The 18,277-nt window shown below is 46.0% G+C and overlaps 2 protein-coding genes across 2 annotated transcripts in view; one reads left to right on the top strand and one right to left on the bottom strand.

Annotated features, from left to right (window-relative positions):
• On the top strand, positions 1 to 9,997 carry LOC130381170 (secretory carrier-associated membrane protein 1-like). The gene is made up of 9 exons (XM_056588633.1): positions 1 to 211; positions 2,599 to 2,676; positions 3,060 to 3,170; positions 3,350 to 3,461; positions 4,060 to 4,188; positions 6,647 to 6,806; positions 7,016 to 7,117; positions 7,662 to 7,779; positions 8,311 to 9,997. The coding sequence occupies exons 1-9, from the start codon at positions 155 to 157 to the stop codon at positions 8,446 to 8,448; spliced, it is 1,005 nt and encodes a 334-aa protein (XP_056444608.1). The 5' UTR covers positions 1 to 154; the 3' UTR covers positions 8,449 to 9,997.
• A 976-nt stretch (positions 9,998 to 10,973) lies between these two features.
• lhfpl2a (LHFPL tetraspan subfamily member 2a) overlaps positions 10,974 to 18,277 on the bottom strand; it is a 10,432-nt gene continuing 3,128 nt past the window's right edge. The window contains 1 exon segment of the mRNA XM_056588635.1: positions 10,974 to 12,378. Coding sequence (XP_056444610.1) covers positions 12,122 to 12,378 — 257 coding nt within the window. The 3' untranslated portion in view covers positions 10,974 to 12,121.

Below are 18,277 nucleotides of genomic sequence, written 5' to 3'. Positions count from 1 at the left end.
CGACGGCGGCGGCGCGTCCACGTCAGAGGAGAGCGCGTCCACGTCAGAGGAGAGGAGCCGTGCTGACATTGCTCTTAAACAAACCTTCAAATCGCCTTTTTTATTTCCTTTTGCGGATAGGCAGGCGGAACAGCCCGATTAACGCGCCGTTACCATGTCAGACTTCGACAGTAACCCGTTCGCCGACCCGGAGGTCAGCAACCCGTTCCAGGTAGAGAGCTGTGTGCTAGCCTAGCCTGTTCCTGTTGATATGACCCATGCATACTCATGTCAGCTGCGCTGCTGTGTAGTGTGACTGTCTGCCTGTCTGATATGTAGTGGGTCTGCCTGTCTGCCTGTCTGCCTGTCTGCCTGCCTGTCTGTCTGCCTGCCTGTCTGCCTGTCTGCCTGTCTGCCTGTCTGCCTGTCTGCCTGTCTGCCTGTCTGCCTGTCTGCCTGTCTGCCTGTCTGCTATGTAGAGTTGGACTATCGTTCCTCTCCGCTCACATTCAGATCAGATTAGATTCTGGCTTCGGTTGTACCATTTGTGTTATGATAGTCGTTGACGACATTTCTCTGCCATTGCTTTTTTTGTAAGTGCAACTATATGTGTAGTTATTTCCCTAGTGGATGTATATTAAAGGGATAGCCGAATGTATTAGATGTGCTGTAAGTTTACTTTGTCAATACGAGGCAAAAAGTTAAAACATCTGATCCAGACAGTTACAGTTAGAGTCTCAGAATATAATTAACCCGACATGATTGGTAGTACCAATCCACTCACTACCTAACATTATGTCTATCAGTGTACATATTATGCCTCCTATGTATCTCATGTTATCATAACATGATGTATATCTAAATGCATTGTTAAACGACGAAATTATGAATTTTTGGTTTGGATGAGTTCTTCTCTTTTATGTGAGGCCAGCAGTGCCGTTTTGTGCTTAAACTGCTCAATAACTTTCCTAGACCTCCAAGTACTTGTTGGCAGAATAAAATATAGAGTTGGTTGGTTGGTAAGTCAAAATGGATAACAAATGTCACGACAAGAGTGACGGGACATTTGTAAGCCAAGTCCGCTCACAATAAGCATGCAGAGATGTAGGAGGTCTAGGAAGTTATTGAGCAGTTTAAGCACAAAACGGCACTGCTGGGTCTTGGTTGTTATGTAATGTGGTACAGTACATACATCATGTATTAATATTAATACACATGCCATTGATATCAAGGGGAATTTGACAGTTAAATAGTGGATGGTTATTAGTGACATGTGGTTGGTCGTCTAGTGTTCCTGCACCTCTCTTTAGTTTGTTGGCTTCTGCTTTAGCCCCAAAACCAATGGAGCCGTTACCCCGAGCCATGTTCAATAGTTAATTAAATCATATGTTGCTCCATCACTAACAGGTGGTATCATGATCCACTTGGCAACTGAGTTATTTGTGTTTAGACTAATCATGCATCTAATCGTTTATACAGTCTGTTTCACAGTATTTGCTGTATAGTAGGCAAATATTTTTTAAGAAACTCTAACTCTTCAATCAATTGGTAAATGTAATTTGGTTTTAAGTTTTAACTATTATTATTGACCTTCTTAAATGATCATTTGACTGTCAAGGCATTTGAGGAATGAAACGCAGCAGTCAAAGTGTACATTCGTGGGGCTACTGGAAAGACCTCATTAACAATGAATAACAACACACTAAATATTTAACACTCTGGCCTGGCAAAAGTCGTGTGTGTGTGTGTGTGTGTGTGTGTGGTGTGTGTGGTGTGTGTGTGTGTTGTTGTGTGTGGGTGTGTGTGTGTGTGTGTGTGTGTGTGTGTGTGTGTGTGTGTGTGTGTGTTGCAAGGAGAGATGTCCCTATAACTTTAAGAGTCAGGAAGACATAACAAGTGCTTGTCTGGAGACTGTTAAACTGCTTGTGGATAGAGACTACTGATTTTGACTAGGATACTCATTGAAGGGCTGTATGAATTACTGCTAATGGTAAGCTTCCTCTTTATCTCAATTGCTGCTAGTGTCGGTCTACACAAAAAGCAAAATGTTACGTTGCCTGTATAGGAGGAACAATTTGTAAGTGCACTGTAATTCACTGGAATGTGCTCCATGAGTAAACATTACATTTAGGCGTGGACAAATAACCACTGTGCCTGGTTATTCATCAGCTGCTCAGGCTTTTAGTTATTGAGCTTTAGCTAGTTTTTTGTCATCACTTCTCTGTAAAATATGATGTAAATATTTTATACATATTTTAACGATCCATCAGACGTCAATGTCCTTCTTTATATTAATCCTTTTTATTTCTATCTCAGTTCTGCGTCTAGAGATGTTCCTTCCATTTCTGTTACAACCCATAGCTATTTATAGACGGGCTTGCTGTGAAAATTATCAGAGTGAAGCCATGTTTGGCAGTATAGAATTATCCGCTGGATGTTTTTAGAGTAATGAGTGCTTATGTCTTCACAATGGGAGGACTAATAGCCGAGCTGTTCTCTGTTCAGCCCCACTTGGTATCCAGGCTGTTGTCACCAGAAAAGCAGAAGTGATCGTACGAAAAATATTCGGTGTGATTTGTATTTAACAGAGCTCTGTCTCTCCTTGTTCGTACTTCAAAGGATCCGTCGGTGACTCGCGTAACTCAGAATGTTCCCTCCGCTCTCGAAGAGTACAACCCTTTCACAGATGGCAAACCAGTAAGTAACACGCAACAGAATGTTCTTCAGAGCATTTACTCATCTGCTTGATTATGTCTTCACCTATTTCCCTATACATGATGGTGCACTACATGGCCTGACATGTGATGGATTCATACATAATCTCAGGTCTTTTATTATAATTACTGATGGAAACGTTGTAGTATTGCAGATATCAATGAAAATAAAGTACATGACAAATTCATCGAGTGGCCAAGTTTGAAACCATAGAAAGTGTTTTAACTGGGAAGACTATTGACATCAATGAAACCCAGCGAAACTCATAATGCTGATGCAGAATTAAACGAATGATCTAATGACCTAAACCTTATATCTGTATTACGGCAACTAGCTAACCATGCCCTCCTTTCCCCTTCCCATAGGCTTCTCTGGCGGCCATGGCACCCAAAGCAGTGGGAGCCGCCATCCATGCCCAGCCCGCCATCATGAACCCCACCGAGGACACCCTGTCCTACGCACAGCCCCCCACCCAGGTCTGGTCTCCCTCCATCCACCGTCTCGCCACACCTGCTATCTTCACACTCAATAGCAACTCGTTCCTGATGGAGAGAGTGCACTGGGTGGTCCATGCCTAGAATGGGTTAGCTGGAGTAGAACTGAGAACTTGATTTAGATGCTGAAGGTCTTGGTTTGTGTTGTGCGTCGTGTGCAGGAGCAGGCACGCATAGCCGAGGAGCTCCTGAGGAGACAGGAGGATCTGGAGAGGAAGGCTGCGGAACTGGACCGCAGGGAGAGAGAGATGCAGTCGCTGAGCGCCTCAGGAGGTGGGCAAGGGGCGGGGGGGGGGGGGGGGGGGGGGTTGGCACTTCCATCCAAGAGAGGGGGATCACAGAGGGGGCTCTGGTTCAGTCCAATGTTTGGGGCTGCTTCCTGTCATCCAGGTGGACTAGAAGGAAAGTCAACGGTGCAAGTGGTCGATCGGCTGGAATGACTCATTAAAAATAGTTTTAAGGAAAGTTTTCCATAGCTTAGGGAACTTGCGCTTGAAACATGGCAAAATGATTGGCACAGGACCAATCATGAGCTTTTATCACCCGACCATGTGCATGGTTGACTCCCGGTGACTCCCGGTGTTGGCTCCTAGGCAACCCGGGAGGTTAAGTCAAAGGCTGTCCTATTGTTATTACTTTTTAATACCACCTCTTGAATTCTGCATGGCCTCTAGCACCCATGCTGAGCACCCATATGACGTCATGGCGTTGTCCTATGGGTCCTGCTCCTTACTTTCTCTAGAGTTCTTCACTACACCAGTCACCGACCCCGACGCTTTGCACCAACTCTTCAATCAATCGTTGTTTACTCAGGCTGATGACGGACTAGGATTATGAATATTAATTATTACTGTTGTTTATGTCCTGGTAGGCCGGAAAAACAACTGGCCTCCACTTCCAGAGAAATTCCCAGTAGGGCCATGCTTCTACCATGACATCACCGTGGACATCCCAGTGGACTTCCAGAAGACCGTCAAGATCATCTACTACCTGTGGATGTGTGAGTGATCCTCTCATTCCCCATACTGCTATGTGTGTGAATGACCCACCACCGCACACATCCCTTTGGGAGAATCCACTTGAGCTAAAACCAAACCTAATACCAAACGTATTTCATGGAAGTGACGGTTGAAAAGTTGCATGGCTTCTTCCTCTGACGGAAAATGCTGTAACAAACCTCAAAGAAAATGAAAGGAGGTACAGTATATCTTATACATGTTTGCTTAATCATTGAATGACCATGATCAGAGATTTAAGAAAACTCAAATTGAAATACCAGCCTTTCCGACAACAAATCTGCAGCCGGTATTTTCTCGTGGGAAACGTTGTGTCCAACATTCTGGGTCGGAACGTTGTTTTTTCTGTTTTGGCCTGTGTGTATGATTCACTATTCTCTGAGTACCCTGGGTTGCCAGATATGAAAGAAGTTGGCACACAAGCCCAGCATATTGCAGCCGTAGAAGCAAACAAATGAACTGGATGAACTGAGAGTGTACTAGATTCGATCCAGAATCAAAAGCCTCGCCCTGAAAAAAATGCATGAGCAGAGTCCTGCTATGACACGTGCAGATCTCTTTGAAAGTGGGCGAACGCTTTCAAGATGGGCACCACAATTGCCGGACGAGCTTGTTTATAATTTGCAGAAAAGGAATCGATTGCAAACGTATCCATGAGCAGGTCACACACACTGACGTTTTTTCTGGCCCCACATCAAAAAATACCTTCTTCAGGGGAAATAACATGTGACGTGATCGTTCTATTAGTAGGCTAGTCAGGTCAGACCGGCTGATAATGTCAACAAGTGCAGCCCAACTGCCAACTGGTGCACTGGCTGTCCGCAGCTGGCCCTTCCCCCACTCTCTTCCTCATCTCACAGATCATTTATGAATAAGTTGGGAATAGCTACTTCTCACATTTGGAGAAAACCCCAAAATATATTATATAATGCAAATATATATGGGGGCAGTCTCCCCCCTAAGCACCAAATGGCAATGGTCCATATTGTACCTTATTATAGAAGTTAAATACAGGTGACGTTAGTCATAAAATAAGATGTAAACCCGAAACCAAAAGCCCTGTTTGAAGTTCCTCCAGAGGCAAACCGGTTACCAGGTCTGGGTCACTAAACAGGACTCAACATTAACCCTTTATTTTTTGTAGTTTTGTTTATGGTTCGTTTTGTTAGTGACATCCTTTTTTAAAACGATCTGGTCAGTCTGTAAGGTAACCTCAGTAAGGTTTTGTGGAGTTTACTCATAGGCGTTTACTTTTCAACGTAAACTCTATTGCAAGCGTTCTCATTCTCCCCCCGTTATCCCATGGCTCGAATTAAAAGAAAGCAACGATGGCTTTGTTCCTTTAAGAAAATATCTATGTGTGCGAGCATGAAACCAAGGAAGGGAAGTAAAATAATAGATATCTCCTTTTTTTGCCACTGACTGAAAGAGAAAAAAAGAGAGGCTAAATGAATTCAGTAAGCTCATGATGACTGAGCACATGACCAGGTCATGTGCTCTCAATTGTGTGGCTGTGTCACATGATTGGCTGGTAGCTGGCCTTACAACCAGCCCTCCCTGGCACAGACGTCCCTGTTCTCCTTCCTCTCTCTCCCTCTGTTATCGGGGGTCTTCTGTGACTGAATGTGGGGATCCCTTCCACGTCATGCCGCTTCGAACCAGCTACGCCTCCACTCACATATAACCCCACTTTAGCGTCACGTGTCACATTGTGCGTCTGCGTCCTGCTGTGTGTAACCAGAGGATTTCCGTCACATTCCCCAGAGTTGTGTGAAATGTAGGCCAGCAGCACAAACCTCTGGGGCTGTAAGACGCATGACTACCACCACCCGGTGGTACCTCAGCCATAACCTTAACCTAACCCTAACCTCTGGGGCTGTAAGACGCATGACTACCCCCCCCCGGTGGTACACCAACCCTAACCCTAACCTAACCCTAACCCCTGGGGCTGTAAGACACATGACTACCACCACCCGGTGGTACCTCAGCCATAACCTTAACCTAACCCTAACCTCTGGGGCTGTAAGACGCATGACTACCACCACCCGGTGGTACACTAACCCTAACCTTAACCTAGCCCTGGGGCTGTAAGACGCATGACTACCACCACCCGCACCGCTTTTCCATCACTGCCTTGCAGGTCCTGCTAACCAGTCGTGTGTGTGTGTGTGTGTGTGTGTGTGTGTGTGTGTGTGTGTGTGTGTGTGTGTGTGTGTGGTGTGTGTGTGTGTGTGTGTGTGTGTGTGTGTGTGTGTGTGTGTGTGTGTGTGAGTGAGAGAAATGGAGCAGCAAGAATCTTAATATTGTTGTGTACACCCTTGCACGTGTGTTTCCTCACTCCGTGATGTTAAGCTGTACCCCAATAGTTCTACATTCGGTTTCTGTGATTTCCTGGACCGGATCAGTCATGTTCTGAAGCACTCACCTGCTGTTCCCCTCCAGTCCACAGTGGGACGCTGTTCGCCAACCTGATTGGCTGCATGGCCTGGTTCATTGTGGACTCGTCCCGAGGGGGAGACTTTGGATTGGCCATCCTCTGGCTCCTCTTGTTCACCCCCTGCTCATTTGTCTGTTGGTACAGACCACTTTATGGCGCGTTCAGGTACACTCACTCACTCACTCTCTCACTTCAACTTTCCAAGCAAACTCAAACCTCTGACTATTAGGCTCACGATAATGCTCAAGATATGTAAAAAATATATATAAACTGTGTATATTTCAATAAAATGTCCAAAAGTAATAAGTCATACTGTATTGGTAAACATTTCGCTGTGCTCTGTACATCTGTGCTTCTGTGTTGTACTTCTGCAGGAGTGACAGCTCCTTTAGGTTTTTCATCTTCTTCTTCGTGTATGTCTGCCAAGTGGGAGTGTACGTTGTCCAGGCGATCGGCCTCACAGGGTGGGGTGCTAGGTGAGATGACATGTGGCAGGCACGTTGCCAGCCATTTTGAAAGGACACAGCCGACCCTTGATTGTTTCGCTGTGTTTCTTATTTCTTCTTATTAAATACCTTAGCTTAGCTTAGCTTAGCTTAAATGCTATTTTCAAGGTAGGTATTGCTGTCCTCTGGCTAATCAAGCACATTAGTAAGCACGAGTAGCTAGGTACAGTTGTAAGGCCCGATGATGGTATTTTACTGTAAGCCAAGGCAAGGCAACTATATTTATAGATCACTTTTCATACACGAGGCAGACTCAAAGTGCTTCACATAGAAACTTTGTCATACAATAAAAATGAATAATATAATAAAATAAAGAAATTAAAAAAATAAGGCTAAGTAAAAAAAAAAATTACGTACCGTACTTGGCATAGCTCAGTCTACCTAGCGTAGTTGATGTTCTTGTCTTGGCAGGGCCTCAGTGCTCATCACTGTGACGTTATCAGGCGTGTTAAGTGCAGTTGTTCAAGCCTTGTTTTGAGGCGTTGACTGGTCCTTTCATACGGTCTTCCCTCAGCGGCTGGATCTCTGCCCTGACGTGCCTGAACACGAGCATCGCCGTGGGCATCATCATGATCCTCATCGCCGGGCTGTTCACAGCGCTGGCGGTCATGTCCCTCATCATGTTCAAAAAGGTAGGAAACTCTTGCTCGAGTACGTCTACTTCAGGTACTTTCTTCCCAGAAGCACTGGTGGAGTAAGCGGCTACGGGGTTGGATCCCGAGCCCAAAGGTCCCGGGTTCTACCGCCCAAAGGCCCCGGGTTCTACCGCCCAAAGGTCCCGGGTTCTACCGCCCAAAGGTCCCGGGTTCTACCGCCCAAAGGCCCCGGGTTCTACCGCCCAAAGGCCCCGGGTTCTACCGCCCAAAGGCCCCGCCCAAAGGTCCCGGGTTCCATCAGCCAAAGGTTCCGGGTTCTACCGCCCAAAGGTCCCGGGTTCTATCGCTCAAAGGTTCCGGGTTCTACCACCCAAAGGGGCTAGGTTCTACTGCCCAATGTCTGCAGCCCGCCCAGTCGGCCCCCTAACCGCACATCCTGCTTCTACATGACATGGATCTGAATCCACATCCACTGTCCTTTGGATGAAGTTATCTGCCATTAGACAAAAGGTAAATGACCCACATGGTGTCTTGACAACCTGTTCCCTGTCTCCCCCTCCCCCCAAGGTGCATGGGATGTACCGGACCACGGGGGCCAGCTTTGAGAAGGCCCAGCAGGAGTTCGCCAGTGGGGTCATGTCCAACAAGACGGTGCAGACGGCCGCGGCCCGGGCGGCCCAGGAGAGCTTCAAGGAGCAGATCTGAGCCAGACCCACCTTGCCATCCTTACCAATACTACACATGAGACACTTCAGATCACCCCCCCCTTCCCTCGCCCAGGTTAACCTTCTATCCCCCCTCTCTCCCCCAGCCTTCTCTCGTCCAATCACAGTGATTATTATTATAATGTTTTTTCTCTTTGAATGAGGGAATATTACTAATAGAATGAATGCCCGCATCAATGGAAAAAAAGCCCCCTGGCAGTACCCCGCCTCACCCCTTCTCTGTAGGACCCGACCCCCACACACACCCACCACCCCACTCACACACACCCATCCACCCACACCGTCCCTGGCATCCTGCCAGCCCTTAACCAGCACAAAAGTGTGTGTGTGTGTGTGTGTGTGTGTGTGTGTGTGTGTGTGTGTGTGTGTGTGTGTGTGTGTGTGTGTGTGTGTGTGTGTGTGTGTGTGTGTGTGTGTGTGTGTGTGTGGCCTATTCATTATTGCCCAATCAAGTTTTCATTGTATTAATTCTGGTCATTGTTTTCAGACACAAACTCTCTTGTCTCTGTGGGTTATGTTACATCCCAGAACTGCCTGTTTCTGTTATTTATTTCTGTCAGTTGGGAGGAGTGGATGGTTTGGAGTGCATCGGGTGCCTCAATCTGCTGCCCCCTAGTGGAGCGATTGAGAGCTGTAAACGATGAATGCTGTGCATTCCACGACGCATGGTCTTTGCCTTTTGTATTCTACTTACCATGATCTGCTGGGTTAGTTTGGGTCTCATTGGAGGTTCCTCTGCTTGGACTCAATGCCTTTGACGTTGCGCGGGTCTGTCGCAAATACAAAGTTGCACTTTAACTTGTATTTTTTGTTTGCATTTCTGCCGTCATTGCAAACTTGTCTTTAAATAAATAATCACATTGGCGTTCTGAGTGGAGCTTTAGGTGACACGTTTCCTCATACAAATGAATCACCATGTTTATCCGCCGGTCTGCTCCTTGACCCGCGGCCACCTTGGTTCTGGTCAAATTCAGGCCCCTTCTGCTGCGCCACGGATCCAAATTATTGTCCCGCGGTTTGAAAACGGCACAACCCGTCTCCAGCCTTTCTGAGAACATGGGAGATTTACCTCAGAGTCCCCTCATGGTGCAGGCCTGCTCTGTCTGCACCTCCACACTGAGGCTAGAAAATACATTCAGATACACCACACGCGTACATATAGGACCCTTCGGGTAAGCAACGTAGAGCTTCCGACCGTGGGCGTAATCTAATGTCTTAGTTCACCGGTCTTGTGTGGACCGACTGTCCAGGACTGCGATCACATCGTTATTTTGTTGCAGTGAACTTGAAGAGCAGTTATGTAAAACTTTGGAAAGCAAAACTCTCCGCGCTACTGTATCTCCGTTTAGACCGTGTTGCGTTATCTTTTGGGATGCATAGCAGCGGGGGAGAATGGAGTTAAGAGTGATTTTAGATGTAAATAAATCCGATAGTTTGCTATGTGTAAATCGGAGTAGTGTATCTTACTGTGAGAATGTTAAACACAGGTCTCTGTCCTATCTAGGTGAGTGTGCGTGTGTGTGTGTGTGTGTGTGTGAGAAAAATGGTGCACCAAGCTACTTAATATTTTTCCTACCGTTTGTATAATCAATGGCATCTAATAAATATCAACTATCACGTTGATACATCTGTTGCATATGAAAAATGGCAGAAGATCCTTAATTATCGATTCGACACCGTTTATGGTAGAAACACTGAAAACTGAATGAGTCAATCATGGAGGGATGTTGGTTAATAGTGAACCAACGATTAAGAGTGTTTCTAACTGAATTAGAAAAATAAATAAATAATAATTGAGTCAATCATGGAGTGATGAGAATCATACGATTATGAGCTTTTCCGCTAAATAGGCTACCTGTGTGCGGTAAAGATCGACCATGGTGTAGACTACTCTGATAGCATGTTGAATAGGTAGTTTTGTATATTTATTGTAATAACGTTTAATAAAATTACTCATGTTTGATGTATTTGTCTAATTTATTGTGCACAATTCCGTTTGGGGGGAACTGACAACATGCCTAATGACACTATGCGGGACTCGCGACTCTTCACTTAGATGGCGAACAGGCAACTAAACACCAGCAGAGGGCAGCAGAGCTCAGTATGGGAAGATGTAGCCTAACTTGTACAGATTATATGTCACTGCTTTCAGATGAAAATTATTCAGATGCAAACAGTGCTTAAATAATTCACTATCCTAAGTGTTGAAATACATTTAAACAAAAGTAAAGTCAATTGAAAATATACCACTTTTACGAATTACAAAGTTACACAGACATAAACTAGACTCAGGAGTGGTGACCTGGACGCTCAGCAATACCTCTGGTATTTTCTCACTGGGCTTTATATGCCAGTTGACTAATCCACGGCAATACACCTAACTACACACAACCAATTAACAAATGATCTCACTAGAACAGAGGGATATCCGAGCAAAAACACTGGATTAAATGTTTTACTGAAAAAGAAAACATTATACTTGATTGTGAAAAAGTAGCCGGATTCATACAGTTCATTTAAAAGTATCTTTATTGATTTGGCAGAAACACATTAGGATAGATAGGTTGTTATCTATCCAAGATTAATCATCCATGGCTAGATTCCCCAGAACAAGGTCCCTTCTAGAAACACGTAGAGAGGAACTAATCCTTATACCCCATCATCTATTCATCTATTGAATCTCCTTAATACTTCATTTGTGTGAGCGTAACCTGTGTCTTCACGCACAGAGAGCACTATATTATTCATACGAGGAGCGGAACGGAACCAGAGAGACGTTTCAGTTTTCAGTTAAAACGAAAATGTAAAGCAGAAGTTTCACACATAAAGAAAAACCATATCTACATTAATAACACAGACCTCTCTCTCATGAAGCCCCCCAGATGCTTCACTGGCGAGTCTATACCATCAATACATTTCAAGGGTCTAACAAATACAAAAGTCATTCAAGCACAACGTTACATTCTTCTAAGGCTTGGAACTCGGTCCACTTGCTTTCTAAAGGCCTTATTTAACGTTGTTTTATTTATATTCAACTGAGTAGTGGTTCCCTTGTTGAGTTGTCACCCTGCCCTCTGTGGCGCTCTGGTGGAACGCAGCAGAACCTTGTGGTCCTGGTCGGAGGAACCGGAACACACAACCCAACGCAAGGTATGATATCATCTTCATCATCATCATCATTATCATCCCAGTGCTCTGGATGAACCTGACCATCATTCTCTCATCCTCTGTACAGTCTACACATGCACACACACGCACGCACGCACACACAAACACACACAAACGGACACACACACACATACACACACACAGACACATACACACAGACACATATTTACAAAACACAGCTCTTGTGGACACCCACATGAACAACTATGATATGGAAAGAAAACGAGACCTCATCTCCTCTAGTGGTAAACAAAGAAAAGAGGAGAAAGTACACACAAACACAGACACACGCGCACAATAGAAAAACACAAAAGACGCAGACAACACACTCAAGAAAACTTGGCATCTCCCAAGCGTCAACACTCAGCGCATGAATACACTCTTCAGTCTTTAGTGGTAAACAAACAGCAGGGCCTGCTTCCTGCGGCCCGGGCCAGTGTTCAGAGGCCCACCTCTGCCTCTCCTCTTCAGAGGGGAGGACACTCCTAGAGGAGGCAGATGAGGCTCTTCCCCTCCTCTATCTCCTCCTGCACCTTGTCGCTGGAGGTTGCGATCTCGGCCTGCGCGGAGAACACGGCGCACAGGAAGGTGAGCACGGTGCCGCCCATGGCGGTGTAGAAGGCCCAGCCCATGGAGCACAGGCCGGCGCGGTACGGCCCGGCGTCGTGGCCGCAGTACAGCTGCACCTTGTCCGAGCCCCAGCCCGCGGGGAACAGCATCAGCCCCAGGATCAGGAACAGACCTGAGGAAGACGAGAGCAGGAGTGTTGAGGAGGATTCATAGATCAACCGTGATTGGGAAACGTAAAGTCGTGACAGCACGTTCGATGGTGACATACAGCCCTTCCCCCTCTCCTAAAACCAACCGTACAACCTCCATGTCCTGTGCAGGAAGGTGTGTACAATGCATGTGCAAAAACCTTCAGGTACAGATAGATGCAGAGTGCTGCTCTACTTGACTGGGTCCATGGGTAACATCATGCTCATGACTCAATGTGAGATCTAATGTATTGGTTTGTGGGCATCATATATACATATATATATATAGATATATATAGATATAATACTGAATACAAAAAGACCCCTGCATGAGGCATCATTGCGTGGAGTAGAGAAAAACCCACTACGATTATCTCATTAAAATAACAACTAAATTTCCGGATGTCAAAACATTTCCACGTATTGTTATCATAACAAACCCTTATGCAAACAATTCCGTAATTCCCGAGGCAGGGAAAGAAGAAGGCATGGAAACAACAGGAAGATGGGGAGAGGGGAAACCTGAGGCCTTCCCCTCTCTGACTTGACTGGACTGCTTCCTGTTTCTGTCGAGATGAAGAGGGCCACTTCCTGGGAAGCAGTCCATTCATCGCTGTGTTCCCCGGACCTCCACTACACTCAGTAGTAGTACAATAAAGGCTGCTGTTACTCTATTGTGTAAATTATATTTATATTCTAATATTGTAGTTTATTTTTTAATTATTTGTATGTTCAATTATATTGATATGATCATTTCTGTATGTAATGGATTTGGTGGATTTGATGTATTTCATTGGTATTGGTATTTCATTGGTATATTCATTCATTTTTTTATTGACAATAGACCAATAAAATCTTTATGTCATGGCGGTGGGTGCCTTGCCATTAACATTATTCATTCCTGTTTAAAGCCATGTTTTGCAAAAGAAGGCCACAATATTTCCTGCTGCTCCTCATGCCTTTCTCTGATACGTCTCCTGTTTCACTTGACACATACACAGCTCAGGGGGGGGATTCTTGTTGGTTTGCAGGGCAGCCAGGCTGGATCAACTACAGGTCCTCTAAAGTCCCCGACCCCAGTGCTGCTCCTCATTCCCACGGGAGGACCAGATCAGACTGCTGGCCAGAGGGCATGGAGCTAACTCAATCTCTGAAGGAGACATCACGATAATGACATTATAGATAGTAAATCAGGGGAGGATGAGAGAGAGAGGGAGCAAGAGAGAAAGGAGAGAGTGATAGAGAGAGAGGAGATCAAGGTCACTCTAGCATGCAAGCCTTGTTCCAACATTAAATTTGTCTTGCTTGTTCCTGCTCCTATAACAGGCAACACACCGTTCACACCTTTTGAACTTGAATAACCTTTAAATCTGTAATGGATGAATGGATGAGTGGCGTGTTTTCAACCTCATTGCTGGTGTTGTTTAACCGTTCACGTAACCTTAAACATTTTCCACTGGAAACACTGTTTTCTTTCCAATACCGATAGCACCGCCCGGGGCTAATGTGTGTGACACGTCTTGATAAGGAATAAGATGTTATCAAGGTATTTGTGTGTGTATGTGTGTGTGTTTCTGTGTGTGTGTGTGTGTGTGTGTGTGTGTGTGTGTGTGTGTGTGTGTGTGTGTGTGTGTGTTGTGTGTGTGTGTGTGTGTGTGTGTGTGGTGTGTGTGTGTGTGTGTGTTGTGTCTGTGTGTGTGTGTGTGTGTGTGTGTGTGTGTGTGTGTGTTGTGTGGATGTGTGTGTGTGTGTGTGTGTGTCTGTGTGTGTGTGTGGTCTGTATCCTCCCTGGGCCCTCCTGATTATAATGCATTCACCTGAATGATTGAGTACCAAATATTGATATCTACAATGACTTAATTTCTCCACCGTTTACTTGATTCAACATCTGATAGAGGAAATAAGAGACGCATCGGGTGTCGCTAGAGCGTTTGTCTTGACGACACAGGAATTATGGACTATCGGTTTAAATATGTTCAATATTCATTCAGTATCGTCTTCTTGTGTGGTCTAATCTCAAACAGGTATGCTGCGGACATTGGGGAATATGCTCACATATGCTAATTGGAATATATACACAGATACTAACAATTTGCACCCAAGTTGAATTGTCCCCTTAAAAGCTGCTGTAGGTCACATTCTAGACTCGCAAATGTGACCTCCCTTCCTCCCTCTCCCCTCTCTACGTTTCTCCTCCTCAGAAGTGGTGCATTTCACACGCATTTGATTGACAGGCAAGATGGGTTCCTCGACCAATCAGGGAAGAGATGCCCTGATTGGCCAGAGAGGAGCCATGGATGTCCAACAGGTAAGTTGTCTCGTCCGGAGACAAGCGTGCGGTCACCAGGACAGATATGCTCGCAGCGCATTTCCCTCGCTAATAGACGTTGAATGTCTTACATTTCTAACAAACAACACCTGAATAATCTCAAATCAAACCAACAGCACCGTGTAGAGGAGCTAGAGTATGGCAGCGTAACTCATGAATCGACTCAACCCTAAAGTGTCTAAGGAGCCACGATATAAATGAAAACAACTGGTGTGCTGCAGAACCAACCTCTAAAGTGCCAGGCTCCTTCTCTTCCTACTGTCTTCCTCTCGCTCCCTCCTCCGCTCTCCTCCCCCTCACTCCGTATAATATTAAACAAGGAAATGAAAACTAGGTCATGAATTCTTTCCACATGTTGGTGCGTTTGCCTTGACGTCCAGGCAGGGCCTCGCTGATGGATCCAAGGTATGGTTCTAATTCTCCCCAGCTCGCCTCAACGTGGATCCACACCCCACACACACACACACATATATACACACAAACACACACATATATATATATATACGCATGCACACGCACACACCTATATACACATACACACACGCACACACACACACACACACATATATCCATATCTACACACGCGCACACACACACACACAAAAACACACACCAACACACACGCATGAACACATAGACAGACACACACACACACAAGACTTTCCAGGAGTCTGTTAAACTAAATCCCTCGCTACACGCTTAACTTTATAACTCAATATCCTCAATATGCTCCACCCTTTTCTAGAACATTCTCTCTCTCTGCTAACTCCTGTCTCTGTCATTTCCAACCCTTCCATTTCCCCTTTGTTTGTACAGGGATGCCTTCAACTTTGCTTGCCCCTACTGTAAGTTCACCCCGCCTGGGTCGGTCTCTCTCTCTCTCTCTCTCTCTCTCTCTCTCTCTCTCTCTCTCGCTCTCTCTCCCCCTCTCCCTCTCCTCTCTCCCTCTCCCTCTCTGTCATGCAGCCCACCGCCACCAGCAGCGCCATCCCAACCTCCACCTCCACCAAGACTCGCTCCGCCTCTCCTAGCCCCCAGCCAGCAGGTCTTCATTCTATTCAAGCAAATCTGCAGCCCCCCTACCTCCTACCCTTCCCCCCCTCTGCCCCTTCCGGCGGAGAAAGAGCTAGACTGGAGGAGGGCTGAAAGCTGGGGGCGAGAAGGAGGAAGGCAAGCACACATAGTAGCAAGCAAAATAACAGCTTACAATGAAACGACAAAAAGTACACTTTACTTCTTTTTGAGCCGAGGATGTTTTTATTACTATGAATAATATATCCCCGCCTCCATCCCACGAATGCACACTATGTGCAGTACCTTGGGTGACTTGAAGAGCTTGAGGCAAATGCATGAATGACTATAACTGGCATTGTTTGTAACGACAGCCCTCTTACGCGTCGATTTTGTGCGTTGGTTGTATATTGTTGGCCAGTTGTCCAACGTGTGACTATGTACTGTTGGAAGTAGCATTCTTCCAGACAGCTGTTCAACTCCTCTCTATTTCATGTCCTGGTCTTACATTTAACAACCCGGGATGTTCCATGTTGACATCATCCCTGCCTCTGTCTCTGTCTCTGCCTCTGTCTCTCTCGCTCGCTCTCACACTCGCTCTCTCTCTCCAGGGTGCACACCTGGACTGTAAATATAGACATAAGGAGGGAAGCAGAACATGAGTCATCTTATTCAGATGGACCTCGCTCTTCCGCAGTAACAACAATCTGATGTCATCGTTTGCAGTGTTTGGTTTCTATCCAGTGTTTAGATTGGCTGCATTTACAGTACATACACATGATGCACCAAATTCAGCGATTTCTTTATTCCAAATTTGATAGTTTCCCAGTGTATGTTGTACTGATTTTGAGGTCATTGGATTATCACGGCCCTAGTTCATTTCCAGTTCAGTAGCCACATCACAGCAGATGGACTCGTTTTAGCTTCGTAAATAAACTGAATTTTTTTTTTTATTGAAAGGTGCAGTTTGTAGGATTTAGCCTCTCACCCCTCCACTTCCAACCACGTAAGAGAAGCTGGCCTGTTCAGGCCAGTAAGGTCCCAGTAGGTACTTCCAAAATGATGTCATGGTCTACAACAGCATTGAGTAGACGAATGTCAGGTGCCTGGTTCCACTGTAGAGTTATGAAGGGTATTTAATTATTTAGTCTGTAACACAGAGCTTGGAGGTAAGATAGCAACTTTGAAGAAGCTTCCTCTATCGAGGCTTCTGTCTGTCCTGAGCTACTGTAGAAACAACCATGGACGAGGACCCTCTCCCTATGGAGATATAAACGGCTCATTCTAAGGTCAAGAAATGGGATTATACACAAAACAAACAATGTAATATTTAATTTCTGCCAAGTTCGGTCTGCTAGATAACACTTAATTCTACACATTGTGCCTTTGATACATAAAATGTCAAATCCATTATGTTACTAAAGAGTCACTATTTATCGTAGATCATATCATATCTATATCACAATGTATTTAACTGTGACCCCTGCATCGTGATGTGTATCGTGTCGCTAGTATCTTGCAGACACCCACCACTGATGTGTATTAAACGTTGAGGTCAGCTGTAGGTTTATTGAAGGGATTCACACAGTCAGTCAGTCCTATGACCTTCCCACCATCACAGCAAAACCTAAACGGGTTGAATGCGGCTTTCTAGAAGCATGTGACCACCCCACACTACACAACACACGCACACAACTTCTATTAAGAGACAGTTGGACCCTGTGTGATTGCAGTCTGGTGTCTCATGCCTGACCAATTACGCTCAGACAGGGATAACAAAGAGCTGTTTCCAACAGATGTGGACAGACTCTTCTACGCAGGGACTGAGAACGGATCGGCTATCGAGAGAGTTCCAGATGTTTAGCGCACTGCTACATGTACGCGCCCTCACACACGCACAAGCACACAAATGCACACACAAATGCACACCAAAGAGAAAGAGAGATAGAGTGAGAGAGGGGGAGAGAGAGGGGGAGAGAGAGAGAGAGAGAGACAGAGAGACGGGGGCTTAGGAGAGTAAGGAGGAGAGAGAGAGTAAGCGACAGGAAAAAAGAAAGAGAGAGAGAGATAGGGAGACAGGGAGGGAGAGCGAGTGGGGGGAGTGGACAGGGGTGAGCCCGCTAGGCCTGGCCTACAGCGGTCCAGGGGAGCCATCTCATTATATAAGGGTTAGGGTTCGGAGTGATGTGTTTACATCTGGCCGGCTTTGGGGGTGCATGAGGGCTGTGGATTCTCTCGTCCCTCGTCCCCCTAAACAGATCCACCTGGGGATTAAGGCGGCCGCATCGCCGTGGGGTCAGCGCGGTGCCGTGGCACTACGCCCTGCGAGGGCCGGCTGTGTGAGCGACATGGACAGGGCTGAGTGGAGGGAGACGACGTGAGTCCTGGCGAGAGCCTCCTCGTCTCATCTCCCTCCAGTCGGAGGTCAACCCCCAACGTCTGCTTCTCCTAAACAGCTGCAATCCGACTCCAGATTTCTCATTACTGGAGAGGGTTTGGTGTGTGTGCGTGTGTGTGTTAGTGTGGGGACGGGTTGGTCGGCA

The sequence above is a fragment of the Gadus chalcogrammus genome, chromosome 4, assembly GCF_026213295.1.
Source record: "Gadus chalcogrammus isolate NIFS_2021 chromosome 4, NIFS_Gcha_1.0, whole genome shotgun sequence".
NCBI classification, from domain to species: Eukaryota; Metazoa; Chordata; class Actinopteri; order Gadiformes; family Gadidae; genus Gadus; species Gadus chalcogrammus.
The sequence above is the reverse complement of the archived record's forward strand: the minus strand, read 5'-3'. Positions and strand labels throughout refer to the sequence as shown.